General features: G+C 35.3%; 1 protein-coding gene and 1 long non-coding RNA gene across 2 annotated transcripts in view; one reads left to right on the forward strand and one right to left on the reverse strand.

The window, feature by feature from the left end:
* Positions 1-13628, reverse strand: part of LOC136030348 (uncharacterized) — a 361960-nt gene that overhangs the window by 204661 nt on the left and 143671 nt on the right. The window lies entirely within an intron of this gene.
* LOC136030344 (uncharacterized) overlaps positions 1-13628 on the forward strand; it is a 99445-nt gene that overhangs the window by 29386 nt on the left and 56431 nt on the right. Inside the window, exon 5 of the mRNA XM_065709263.1 lies at positions 480-657. Coding sequence (XP_065565335.1) covers positions 480-657 — 178 coding nt within the window. The remainder of the gene's footprint in view (positions 1-479; positions 658-13628) is intronic.

The following is a 13628-nucleotide window of genomic DNA, read 5'->3' on the forward strand; positions in this document are numbered from 1 at the left end:
CAATTGTGAAGAGGGTCATCGAAAGACGCTAAGCCTTGTTTTATTGTTATTTTCTCAAAACCCGAAGTCCCATTTTATAGCCTTTTTTGTTTTTTTTTGCGAAGAAAGTTTGTCCAATTGTGAGGAGGTTCGTGGAGGGATGCAAATAATTTTTTATTGCTGTCTTTTAGTATTGTAAAACCTGAGTCCTGCTTATAATTTTTTTTTACCCAAAAAGGGCAAGGAGAATCATGGAAGGACGCATAATATTTTTTGTTGTTATATTTCTTATTTAGGCAAAACTTAAAGTTCCGTCTTATACTATTTTTCCTTTTAAAAAAGTAAATTTGTTGTACTTGGATATTGTCTATTCAATCATTGACGGTAGAAGCTATTTGGCAATATCCCCCCCCCCTCCTCTAACTGGATCACTTTTTTTGCCAGGTAGCGTGTGTGTATAAAATTTGTTGCTATTAAAGTATTACGTTACTTTATTTAAGGTGCCTCCCGTTGCAAGTAGCATTCCTCCGCCACCTCCGCTAGTGGATTTGTTGAAATCTCCTGAAGTAGTCACACAGCTTCGGACATCTGAAACTCCTACTACGGTCAAACCAGAAGAATATACTGCTAAACAACCGAGGAAGCTGGTGGAAGAATTAAACCGTGACATAAAGCAACGTAATATATATTTGATAATATTTCTTATTTTAATCTTGCTCAATTGTTAAAAAAAACTCTAACAAACCACAGTCCCAAGTTAGAATAGATCGGGGTGAGGGTGGGGGGACTGGTGCATTCGTGTCGGCTTCATATGGCTTGGTGCCGCAGTGAGTTATTTGCAGTAATAGTACTATAGTAAGTAAAAAATTGATTTGTGTCCTGTGTCAGGTTACAATATGAAAAACAAAACAAAAAATTACTTTATACAGGTGAATAGTTGTCATTTATTTTATCAAGAGTAACTATGGTATGTTGCTTACCAACTTGAAATAAATATTCCTTGTGGATAATTGTTTTCATCTGTAATATTTTTGTTTTTACTTTTGTCTGATTTTCCACGGATTTTATTTTACAATTTTAAACACATTTTGAAGTCCTTACCAGAAAGTATGGATATCCCTGGAAATCAAGCTATTTGATTAACGAATACGGACTTGTATTTGTTTTTTGTTTCAATGTAAGCAGCTAAAGAATTTAGAAAAGATATATTTAGGACTTGATGTCTTCTCTTTGACTAACTAACGTTTAAAAATGTCACTTAAACCCAAGAAATAAGAATTCCGGACTAGCTCTTCAGATTAGATCCTAGGGACTAAAATAAACAAAGTAGGGATCTTCAGGGAACCCGGATGGGTCCCATTTTATTTCTTATAATGGTTAATAGCCTCATGACTGACCACACAGAGCGATGGAAGTATGTGGACGATCTGTCTGCACTTGAGGTTTGTCGACGAAATTTTAAAAGATCAATTATGACATTACTTGACGATGTCATAAAGGAGGCTTCTTTGTCAAAGATGAAAATTAGCGCTAAGCAATCGTCAGTTATGACAGTTATTTTTTAAAATCACTTCCTTCTTTCACAAACCCCATTTCTCCCAAAATCTCTATCACGTGCATTAAACTACTTGGGGTTATAATTACTAACGACTTGAATCGGGATGCCCGTGTTCAAAACATACTCAAACAAGCTTCCCCTTTAGTTTTCCTCCTAAAACTTTTCATTAAATTTTCTTGCCCCCCCCTAAGGATCTTCTCCAGCTTATTGGTCTTTTATTCGGCCAATACTGGAGTTTGCTTGTCCAATGTGGCATTTCGGTTTTTCTTCAGAGGATATCTATAAGACTGAAAATATCCAAAAATGAGCCCAGTTGTCCCCTCCGCAACACCTCCCTCTTTAAGCTAAAGTTTGACCCTGTCACAACTCTACTTTTTAAAACAATAAAAAAAACTTTAGCGTAAAGAGCGAGGCGTTGCGGAGGGGACAACCTCTTTCATATACGGAGTAATTTCTTTTCGTTTTAAGTTTTAATATCACAGTTAAAAAACTTGCAGTTAAAAAAAACTTGTTTTTTTTATTTAATTTCTGAACGTTTTTGAATTAATGCATGTTTGGATTTGGGCTCACCGCACATGAATAACTAAAACGAAATTTGTATTTTTTTTGCTAAATGGATTTCTCATAGTTTTGATCGGAGGATTTTGATAAAAAAGGGGTGGGGGAGGAGGCCTAGCTACCCTCCAATTTTTTGTTACTTAAAAATGCAAATAGATTTTCTTATTTTTTGTATGAACGTTTTTGTTAGTAATAAACATACGTACCTTACGAATCAACTTACGTAACGAACTTCTATATTTGTGTATTTGTATTACGTATATGAGGGGGTTTACCCCCTCGTCAATACCTCGCTCTTAACACAATAGCTTGAATTTTATCCCTAATCTTTAAGAACGACCCCCTGAATCACAAAGGCCGTAGAATAAATAATTGAAATTACTAAAAATACTTTAGCGTAAAGAGCAAGGTATTTTGGAGTAGACGAACCCCCTTATATACGTAATATCTTAGTTTCGTTTTAAGTTTTAATGCTATTCATTACTTCTAGGTGAAAATTTTTATTTATTTATTTTCTCATTGTTTTCTTTAAATAATGCTAGAAATCCTGCCTCCCCTTCATGGAAATTCTCTTCCCTCATGATAAACTCCTCAAAGGAAAGATCCTCCCACATAACCCCCTCCCCCAACCCACGCCAACCCTATCTCGAAAACGTCCCCCTGAAAGCGTCTCTACACTTCGTAATAACCATTACTATTTGTAAACAATGATCAAAGTTTGTAACTTGCAGCCCCTCCCCCAGGGACCTTGGGGAATTAAGTCGTCCCGAAAGACACATTTATTAAGTTTTTAACTAAGTTGAAGAGAATGGCTATCTCAAAATTTTGATCCGGTGACTTTGGGGAAAAATATGCGTGGGAGGGGGCCTAGGTGCCCTCTAATTTTGGTCACTTGAAAAGGGAACTAGAACTTTTCATTTCCTTTAGAATGAGCCCTCTCGCAACATTCTAGGACCATTCGGTCGATACGATCACCCCTGGGGGAAAAAATAAAAAAAATAAACACGCATCTGTGATGTGTCTTCTGGCACAAAAAACAAAATTCCATATTTTTGTAGATAGGAGCTTGAAACTTTTACAGTGGGATTCTCTGATAAGCTGAATCTGATGGTGGGATTTTTGTTAAGATTCTATGACTTTTAAGGGTTGTTTCCCCCTATTTTCAAAAATAAGGCAAATTTTCTCAGGCACGTAACTTTTGATGGGTAAGACTAATCTTGATGAAACTTATATATTTAAAACCAGCATTAAAATGTAATTCTTTTGATGTAACTTTTGGTATCAAAATTCCATCTTTTAGAGTTTCGGTCACTATTGAGCCGGGTCGCTCCTTACTACAGTTCGTTACCACGAACTGTTTGATAGCGTTTATTCCGACGCTGGTTCGAAGCTCCCCTCCCTCTATAAAAATAGTGGGGCAAAAGATATTTTTGTTTTGACGTTTAAAATTCCATTTTGAGTTTAAAGTCGAGTTGGTTTAATATAAAAACTCGCTAGCGCTTCCTGGTAATCATGTTTGTGTGATCTGTCTTTTTTTTACATTGAAGAATTCGTGCCGTAAATATTCTTGAACTTTAATAAAATATGTCATGACCACCCACGGTTTAATTTTTAGATTGAAAAATTTTAACCTAGAGGAAAAACAAAGAAAAACGAAAGAAAAGATATAATAGAAAATAGTCAACAAGATTTTCGTAAAATGGGATTCCATAAAGGAGAGAACTGCTCGAGGGTGTACGCTTACATAGCATCCCTGGTATAAACATATGTGGCCGAATTATTCGGATTAAAGAAAATCTAAGTCAAATCTTTCTAATAATATATTAGAAATCATTCTGAGAAGAACAAATTTAGAAGTTCTATTAAAGAAGCCTTATCGATTTCAAATATTTTATTATTATAGAAAGAACGATATACTGTTTTTTGAAGATGGTATTCCCGTATTGAGATACATTTTCACAGGTGTCTTTGAACTTACCATAAAAAAGCAATCATTTTTCCGTCAAAGGCATTTTAAATAAATTTATTTTCTTGACATGAATAACACTTAAAAAAAATATGGCATGGAATCCTTGAATTTTCTTTTAATCCTTTTATTGAAAAGTGACAATCAAAACCTGAAAAAAATACCTGAAAACCTGAAAAAAAAAAGAAAAAAGAAAGCTATATAAATATATTTAGGAGGAATGACAATAGATCTTCTTGACGAACTGGTTGTTTTTCTGATTGACATCAGCGTAAAAACGCTTTTACAAGCAACGTTAAATTTCCATTTGTTTTTGGTTATATGCTGGCCCCTTTATGTTCTGGAGGGCACGACACCATATACAACACTGCCGTTATTGTGTCATGATCAAAAAGTGCCTGCTCTTACTAAAGGTGTCAATAGCCAGAGTGATTCACGGGAAAAATGACCTAAAGATTCTTTCGACTTGGTGGTCATTTCAAGTGAACGACAACTGGAATCTTGATAATACGACAACTGGAATCTTGATAATATATGTTATAACCGGATAAGATTGCAGAAATGGGCAAAGTTGTGTTGAAATTGGAAAAATTGCAGTGTTTTCACAATAATACCACAAACTTTACAAGCAAATTTGTATTTTCAATTTTGTTTTTGATATACGCGGGGGGTATAAAATCAGTGAACTAATAATAGCAACTCAGACTCGAAGAATTTTTGGGTTTTTCGGAAGTACAATATATTTTGCTCCTTTAGTCTTAAAAGCCCTCTCCGGCTCCTAGGTTCTGAGCTCTAAACTTGAATTCCTGCTTTTCAATATTAGCTTTAGTACACAAGATATGTTTATACAGTATGGTCGAGAGTTGGCTGACATTATGAATAGCAACATACCGAACGCTTAATTGTTCATAGGAGGCGTTGAAAGTGCTCACCATGAACTTTGATACACAACTTAGCGCTTCTTAACATTATGTTTTCGAAAACTTTTGCGAGTTCAGTTGTTGGAGTTTTTACAATTGTATTGTAAATGAACTTAAAAATCAGTCTTTACTGATCAACAAACAATCCCAAGAACCTCTTTAAGGAACCTCTGCTTGAAGAGGTGGCGTATGGTGTGCAGTTTCAAAGTTTCGAAGCTTATGGAGACTTTTCTTATCTTTTGTGAAGTATATAATGTTCATGCTGTTATTTCTAATGTTATAGGTCTGCCACTTTTAAATAATGTTATAATATACAGTGTAAGTGCTTGTACTTTTTTACATCGGTCCTATTTTATCTCGGCCGCCCTGTATAAAAAAAAAGTCATATATAAGGCCTATTATATAGGTCAAAACAGAAAGAAAGGATAATAATTTGCTTAGCTATCCCATTTTCTGCTCCTTGAAACAACTCTAGGTTGACTTAACTCTTTCTATTCATGACCTTTTAAAATAATACCAGTTGGAATACCTTTGTAAATAGCAAACGAAATGAAATGCAGAAAAGAAAAGAAAAAAAGGATAAAATTTTTTCAGAGGGTGGAGGGGGGATTCTTTAATCTAAACCCCCGGGAACATTCTCAGTTTTATTTTTTTTTATTCATTGACTGTGAAAAGGCGTCCCAATCTGATTCAAAAGCAATGCTTTCAGCCGAGTTCGACTCCAAAACCGCATGACAAAAAACAAAGAAATGGATATAAAGACGACCAACGTATGGCCAGTAAATGAAAACAAAGAGAAGCAAGAAAAATCAAACGAATGTCCTCTTTGGTGTAGAGAAAAAAAAAACAACTAGAAACTAAAACTAAAAAATATAACTAAAAAATATTTATGAAGTACAATAATATATGAAAATATTTTATGTAAAAATATTTTATTTTAGAAATTTTTTGCCTTACTAAAGATAGTGTTAAAGGTTTAACTTTTTTGAGGGATTTATTCATTTTAATGAAAAAACATTCATGTTTGTTGTCGTGCTAAAAGAAAGAAGCAAGATTGGAAAGTAGTGGGGATTTTCTTACTCTTACTCTTACTTCAGAAGTAAGTTCTTTTTAAATAAAAACACATTGAAACCACTACGTGACTCATTTGCTTCTTTTGTTCTGAAGAAGGAATTCTTCTTCTTTTTTTCGGTCCTACGTTCCGCTCCCAACTACAAAGCCCTGATTTCTAAAGAATTTGGCTTTTTAGTGAGTTGGTGAATGTGCAGTTGATTAGGACCTAATGTCGGATTAAAGCAATAAAAATAAGTCTTACTTCAGACAGGAACTTAGGCTGGAGTGGCGCTTTGGACCGCCTCTCGAGAAATAATAATTTTCCTTAAGTTCCGGATACTTCCTCTTATTACCCCTCCCAAAAACGTTGTCTGTAAAATGTGCCTTATTGTTGTCCCCTTCTCCCGAAAAAAATTTTCGTACGTGTATGATTTCAGATTACCTAGTTTTCGTTTCGTTGCATATTAGTGTTATCTAGAAAAACTAAGAGATGACATTAGATGATGCTTTCCAATCCAACTGAAAGCCTTAACTTATAGCAAATTTGAATCTAAAAGAACAGACGGGTTTATTCTCTTAGCAATGTTGTTAGTAATGATATTATAGAATTCCTTTTTATTGATGAATTCCTTTGTTTTGACAGAAAAAAGTACAGTTATGTTTGTAATCAAGGTAGCTGAAGGAAAAAGTAGACTGGAGAGCTTTTGGGATTTTTAGCCTCTTACTTATACTCCGGCATAAGATATTTTTTCTCAAGGTTACTTAAACTCCAATTTTACGCTTCAACAGCTGTCATTACGCACTCTTTTGCAGAATTCTGAAAAAGTAGGAATTCAGCATTTGTTTTTGATACTAAGCTTTATTTCCGAATCCAACTTCAAAGCCTTTATTTCGACTCCTTTAGCGACTCAATAAGTGTGGAGTCTGTTTAACCCAATGTTGTCACTGCAATTCCAGTAATGTAAGAACACGATTTCACAGTGGCTAATTTCGTTTTGTTGTAAATTAATGGTATTGGTTAGGTGGCAAAATTAAGCGGTCACTTGGGGTCAACTCCACCCCACCTCCTGTTTACCAGTCTTACTCGCTATGAAAGATCGCCCTGATAGTTTATCACCAACTCCACAGTCTTGGTTATATAATCCTTGTTTAAAGTACTTAATTAGATTTTGTTGGTGTTAGTTATTTTGTAGACCCTGTGCACAGTGGCTATTGTATATTTTGGATACGACGACAGCCTTTGAATTGTGATACCACGGCCTTTTGTGACATCAAGAAACAACGTACTGTAGATGTGTTACCGTGAATGTTCGAAATCTGGTTAATGTCGACATTCACCGGTGAATGTCCGAAATTCCTTTTTCTCTGCTTGGATTCAATTAGCTTTGCGAGTCGGCTTTTTCAGTCTTATGCAAGCTATGAAGGTAAAATTTAAAGTTAGGCTAGGTTAGATTATGTTAGTTTAGGTTGGTTAAATTTGGTTGGAAATATCAGAAATGGGCTAAAACCTAAGCTAACCTAACCTGTGATCATCATACCTTGCATTAAACTGAAAAGTTGACTGATAAAGCTGACCAAATCCAAGAAGAAAAAAGGTAGTTCGGATATTTACCGCTGAATGTCGACATTCACGATTATCGAACATTCACGGTAACATATGCATACTTGTTAAATTAATAACCTAGGCTGTGATTATCAGAGGTAATCTTGAATACTGTAAACATTTCTTGGCTATGAGGTTACCCAAAATGCGCTAGCCCTCGTCGCTTCTTCTTTGATGACAACCTATTTTTAAACCCCTCTTGTATTTTTGTTTATTTATTGTTTTGATAGAATGAAAAGTTTGGAGTTCTCTCCCAAAAATCCTACAAAGACGGATCTTAGTTCCGTCATCCGACACATAAATAAATAAAAACTAAAAAGCTTTGATGGATGTGCCAAACTTGCTGTACATTTTTTATAAGCGGGTTCTTTCATAAAAGAAATGAAGCCAATAAACACGTCATTACCATGAATGTGCACAATAAAAACATATGAATTCATTTTTTTGAAATTACTTTAATTAATATAACGTTTATTAGTTTAACATTTTCTAAGTAAAAAGTTTTTCAAGTAACAGTAAAGAGCCATATTAAAAACTAAGACGAGTATAATTAATGTCACATAATAAGTCAAACGTGAATGAATGAATGAAACCTAAAGCAAAAAAAACATAATGTTTAACCAAGTCAAACTTAAAATGAACATAAATGATAAAGTTTTTTATTAGTTATTGAAAAGAGTCTTTCTAAAACGATTCCTCTTTTCAGCTATTTATTCTTCCTTATCAGGCAGGAACATCCTGCCTTCTCCGAATCTTTAGCCAGCAAAAAGCTTGCAAACCTGATGGAGGTGATATCAAATTCTCAAAAATTTGTTTTGGTGATGCGAAATAATACTACCATTACTACTAAAACCCATCGCAGCACCCAGCCGCCTCATGCCAACACAGATTCGCACGTTTGTCCTCTATCCAAATCTATTTAAAGCCTCCCTCTTTACGCCCTCTAAAGAAGCTCTAATTTCACTTAAATCCTTCCTTATTACCTCCTCCCACCCAAGTTGGGACGACCTGCTTTTCATCAGGCCCTAGATGATTGGCCGAAAAGGACGATCTTTGGTAATCTCTCATCCTTCATCCGCAGAAAATTTCCTAGCCATCTCACCCTTGCTCTAATTATACTCCTAGAAAGTGGGACAGAGCCACATTTGTCGTGCGGCTTAATGTTTGGAATACGGCAAGTCAGCCGGGTACCCAGAACAATCCGTAGGCAATTTCTCTCAATTCTTCTTTTTAAAACAGTAAAAAACTTTAGCGTAAAGAGCGGGGCGTTGATGAGGAAGCAGCCTCTTTCATATACGAAGTAATTTCTGTGCGTTTTAAGTTTTAATGTCGCTCCTTACTTTCAGTTAAAAAAACTTGTTTTTTTTTTATTTAATTTCTGAACGTTTTTGAATCAATGCATGTTTTGATTTTGGCTCTCCGCAGAGGAATAATCAAAACAAAATTTGTATATTTTTTTTTTTTTGCTCAATGGCTTTCTCATAATTTTGATCGAATGATTTTGAGAAAAAAAGAGCGGGGGACGAAGCCTAGTTGCCCCCCGATTTTTTGGTTAATTAAAAAGGCAACTAGAACTTTTAATTTTTTACGAATCTTTTTATTGGTAAAAGATTTACGTAACTTATAAATTAGCTTACGCAAAGAACTTATGTATTCTCATGTTTTTATTACATATATGAGGGGATTCGCCCCATTGTCAGTACCTCGCTCTTTACACTAAAGCTTAAATCTTATCCCAATTCATTAAGAATGACCCCCTGAATCACAAAAGCCGTAGAATAAGTAGTTGAAATTACTGAAAATACTTTAGCGTAAAGAGCAAGGTATTAGAAGGAGGTGAGCCCCTCATATGGGTAATAATTTCTGTTTGTTTTAAGTTTTATTGCTGTTCCTTACTTACAGCTGAAAAAGCTTTTTCACTTTTATTTTTTAATTGTTTTTTTTTTTAAATAATGCTAGTAAATCCTGCTCTCCATTCATGGAAATTTTCTTCTCCCATTACAAATTCTCGAAGGAAAGTTCCCCCAGCATATCCCCCTCTTCTCAACCCCTCCCCCAAACCAAAAAAATCCTCCTGAAAACGCCTGTATACTTCCCAATAACCATTACTATATGTAAGCACTGGTCAAAGTTTGTAACTTGTTGCCCCTCCCACGGAGACTGTGGGGGAGTAAGTCGTCCCCAAAGACATAGTTATAAGGTTTTTCGACTACGCTGAATAAAATGGCTATCTCAGAATTTTGATCCGTTGACTTTGGGAAAATAATTAGCGTGGGAGGGGGCCTAGGTGCCCTCCAATTTTTTTGGTCGCTTAAAAAGGGCACTAGAACTTTTCATTTCCGTTAGAATGAGCCCTCTTGCAACATTCTAGGACAACTGGGTCGATACGATCACCCCTGGGAAAAAAAAACAAAAAAAAAAAACAAATAAACACGCGTCCGTGATCTGCCTTTTGGCAAAAAATGCAAAATTCCACATTTTTGTAGATAGGAGCTCGAAACTTCTACAGTAGGGTTCTCTGATACGCTGAATCTGATGGTGTGATTTTCGTTAAGATTCTATGACTTTTAGGGGGCCTTTCCCCCTATTTTCTAAAATAGCGCAAATTTTCTCAGGCTCGTAACTTTTTATGGGTAAGACTAAACTTGATGAAACTTAAATATTTAAAACCAGCATTAAAATGCGATTCTTTTGATGTAGCTATTGGTATCAAAATTCCATTTTTTAGAGTTTTGGTTACTATTGAGCCGGGTCGCTCCTTACTACAGTTCGTTACCACGAACTGTTTGATCTTGGTTCGCTGACTTATCTTATTATTCTTCCAAACTTTTTCAACTGTGAAAAAACATCCTGTGCTGTAGCTATCCTACTTTTAATATCTTTGCTGCATCCACTATCTTTACTGCTAATACTACCTATGTAAGTGAAGCTACTTGATTAATCTTCTCGTACCCAATATCACCTCTTCACCTTCATATATTCCCAGTCTAAGTGAACTAATCTTCTAAAAATAATTTTCAAGCCCATTCTGACGCCCTGAGCTCTCAAAAACAAAAAATCATTCATTTTACTTACATTTTTATTTAGGACACTCAAATCATAAGCATAATTTGAATCTAGAAGAGTTTCACTTTCCCATTTGATTCCATGCTCTCAAATAATCTTCACTTTTTTCCTTAGGACACAGTCCATCGAAATGATCCATATAAATGGGGATAGAACGCAACCCTGCTTAACTCCTGATTCAATTAATTAAAAAAAAAACTAGTTTTTTAACCGCAAGTAAGGAGTGACATTAAAACTTAAAACGATAAGAAATTATTCCGTATATGAGAGGGGTTGTCCCCTCCTCAACGCCTCGCTCTTTACGCTCAAGTTTTTTGTTACTATAAAAAGTAGAACTGTGACAAAGAGTCAAACTTTAGCGTAAAGAGCGAGGCGTTGAGGAGGGGACAACCCCTTTCATATACGGAATGATTTCTGTTCTTTTTAAGTTTTAATGTCGCTCCTTACTTGCAGTTAAAAAACTAGTTTTTTTTTTAATTTAATATCTGAATGTTTTTAAATTAATGCATGCTTTGATTTTGGCTCACCGCACATGAATAATTAAAACGCAATTTGCATATGATTATTTTTTTTTGCTAAATGACTTTCTCATATTTTTGTTCGGACGATTTTGATAAAAAAAGGGGGTAGGGAAGGAGGCCTAGTTGCCCTGCAATTTTCAGTTACTTAAAAAGGCAACTAGAACTTCTTAGTTTTTTTACGAAGGTTTTCATTAGTAATAAATATACATAAATTACGAATTAACTTACGTAACGAATTTCTATATTTGTATATTTTTATTAACGTATATGAGGGGGTTGTCCCCCTCGTCAATACCTCGCTCTTTACACTAAAGCTTACATTTTGTCCCAATTCTTTAAGAATGACCCCTGAATCACAAAGGCTGTAGAATAAATGGTTGGAATTACTAAAAACATTTTAGCGTAAAGAGCGAGGTATTGCGGAGGAGACGAACCCCCGTATACACGTAATAATTTTCGTTCGTTTTAGGTTTTAATTCTGCTCCTTACTTCCAGCAGATAAAAACATTTCTTTTAATTATTTTCCCATTGTTGTTTTAAGTAATGCTAGAAAATCCTGCGCCCTTTCATGGAATGTCTCTTCCCCCATGACAAATTCCTCCAAGGAATTATCCTTCCAAGTAGCTGCCTCCCCTCAACCCCCCCCCCCCAATCAAAAAAATCCCCTGAAAACGTCTGTATACTTCCCAATAACCATTACTGTATGTAAACACTGGTCAAAGTTTGTAGCTTGCAGCCCCTCCCCCGGGGACTGTAGAGGAGTAAATTGTCCCCGAAGACATTGTTATTATGTTTTTCGACTATGCTGAACAAAATGGCTATCTCAAAATTTTGATCCGTTGACTTTTGGGAAAAAATGGCGTCGGAGGTGTGCCTAAATGAGCCTAGGTGCCCTCCAATTTTTTGGGTCACTTAAAAAGGGCACTAGAACTTTTAACTTGCGTTAGAATGAGCCCTCTCGCGACATTCTAGGACCACCGGGTCGATACGATCACCCTGGGAAAAAAATAAATCAACCCGCACCCGTGACTGGTCTTCTGGCAAAAATCTTTACGTTGAAGTTGTTTATTGTTTTAAAACTAGAGTTGTGACAAAGAGTCAAACTTTAGCGTAAAGAGCGAGGCGTTGAGGAGGGGACAACCCCTTTCATATACAGAATAATTTCTGTTCGTTTTAAGTTTTAATGTCGCTCCTTACTTGCAGCTAAAAAAAACTTGTTTTTTAATCCTCCCTAAGACATCCTCTGCTATTTCACTAACTATTTTCGTAAAAATGCTCCACTCATCTTCTACTTTGTCCAATTTTAGGCTCTTCAGTTTAATATTCAAATTTTCCTAATAATTTCCTCTTAGATTCTCATCCTAGAGTCAACCAGTGCGATAATTTCTCGGGAGGTAGTTATCCTCCCTAAATTTCAGATCTAGGCACTACTAGATGATGATCTTTATTTTTAACATCAATAACAGCACTACTATATACCCTGGTATCTTTTATCGATCCTGCCAGTCTTCTTTTTACAATAACAAAATCAATAAGTCAATATTGTAAGATTTACAATAAAATCTACTTACCATCTTGTGAGTAGAATACTAACGTATGGGGCATTCTATGATCAAATACTGTATTGGTTATAATTAGATTGTTATACTGTAGCAGTATATTACCGTTACTAGCTTCTTTTCCTACACCAAATTTACGCAGGCTAGGATACCATCTATCCCCATTTCTACTGACTTGGGTGTTAAAATCCCTCTAATAAGTATATGGTACTTCTTCTTAGGTCCATTTCTATTTAAGATTCACTACTATATCCATCACTGTAATAAGAGTCACCACAATATCCATCAGTCGGTGATACTGGGGCATATACCACTATGACTGATACTTTGCACGTTTTAATCGTGAAACGAGCAGCTAAAATTCTATTATTAAATACCTCTAAACCTAAGCAAGACTTGGCAGTTTCCTTATTCGTCATGAATCCTATTCCCTGCCTATGCACTCCATCCTTCCTGCCCGAGTAAATAAATTCTAAATCATCTAATAGCATGTTTCCTACCCCTGGTATATTAGTTTCCGAAACTCCAAAAATATCCAGTTAAGAACGTCTTAATCCGTCAGTCAAAATTTCAATGCGATTCAGTTGAATTTAAATGAAAATGTTTTATTTTCAAAACAGTGTTATATTTTAAATACTTGCCACTTTATCCGCTCTTTACGAGGTTGCTACAACCATTTTTTAGCGATCATTTTACTTAGAGAGCCTCTGTTGAAATGCACGGGTGAAAAAATTCGACAAGGGTGTTTAGTTCAATATTACCAATTTCAATACGTTCTAGGTAAGCAACCGCTATTTCAATTTGAAAAAAAGCTACTCACATGTTTCAAGATCAGTAGAAAAATC

The sequence above is a fragment of the Artemia franciscana genome, chromosome 8 (genome assembly GCF_032884065.1).
Source record: "Artemia franciscana chromosome 8, ASM3288406v1, whole genome shotgun sequence".
Classification (NCBI taxonomy): domain Eukaryota; kingdom Metazoa; phylum Arthropoda; class Branchiopoda; order Anostraca; family Artemiidae; genus Artemia; species Artemia franciscana.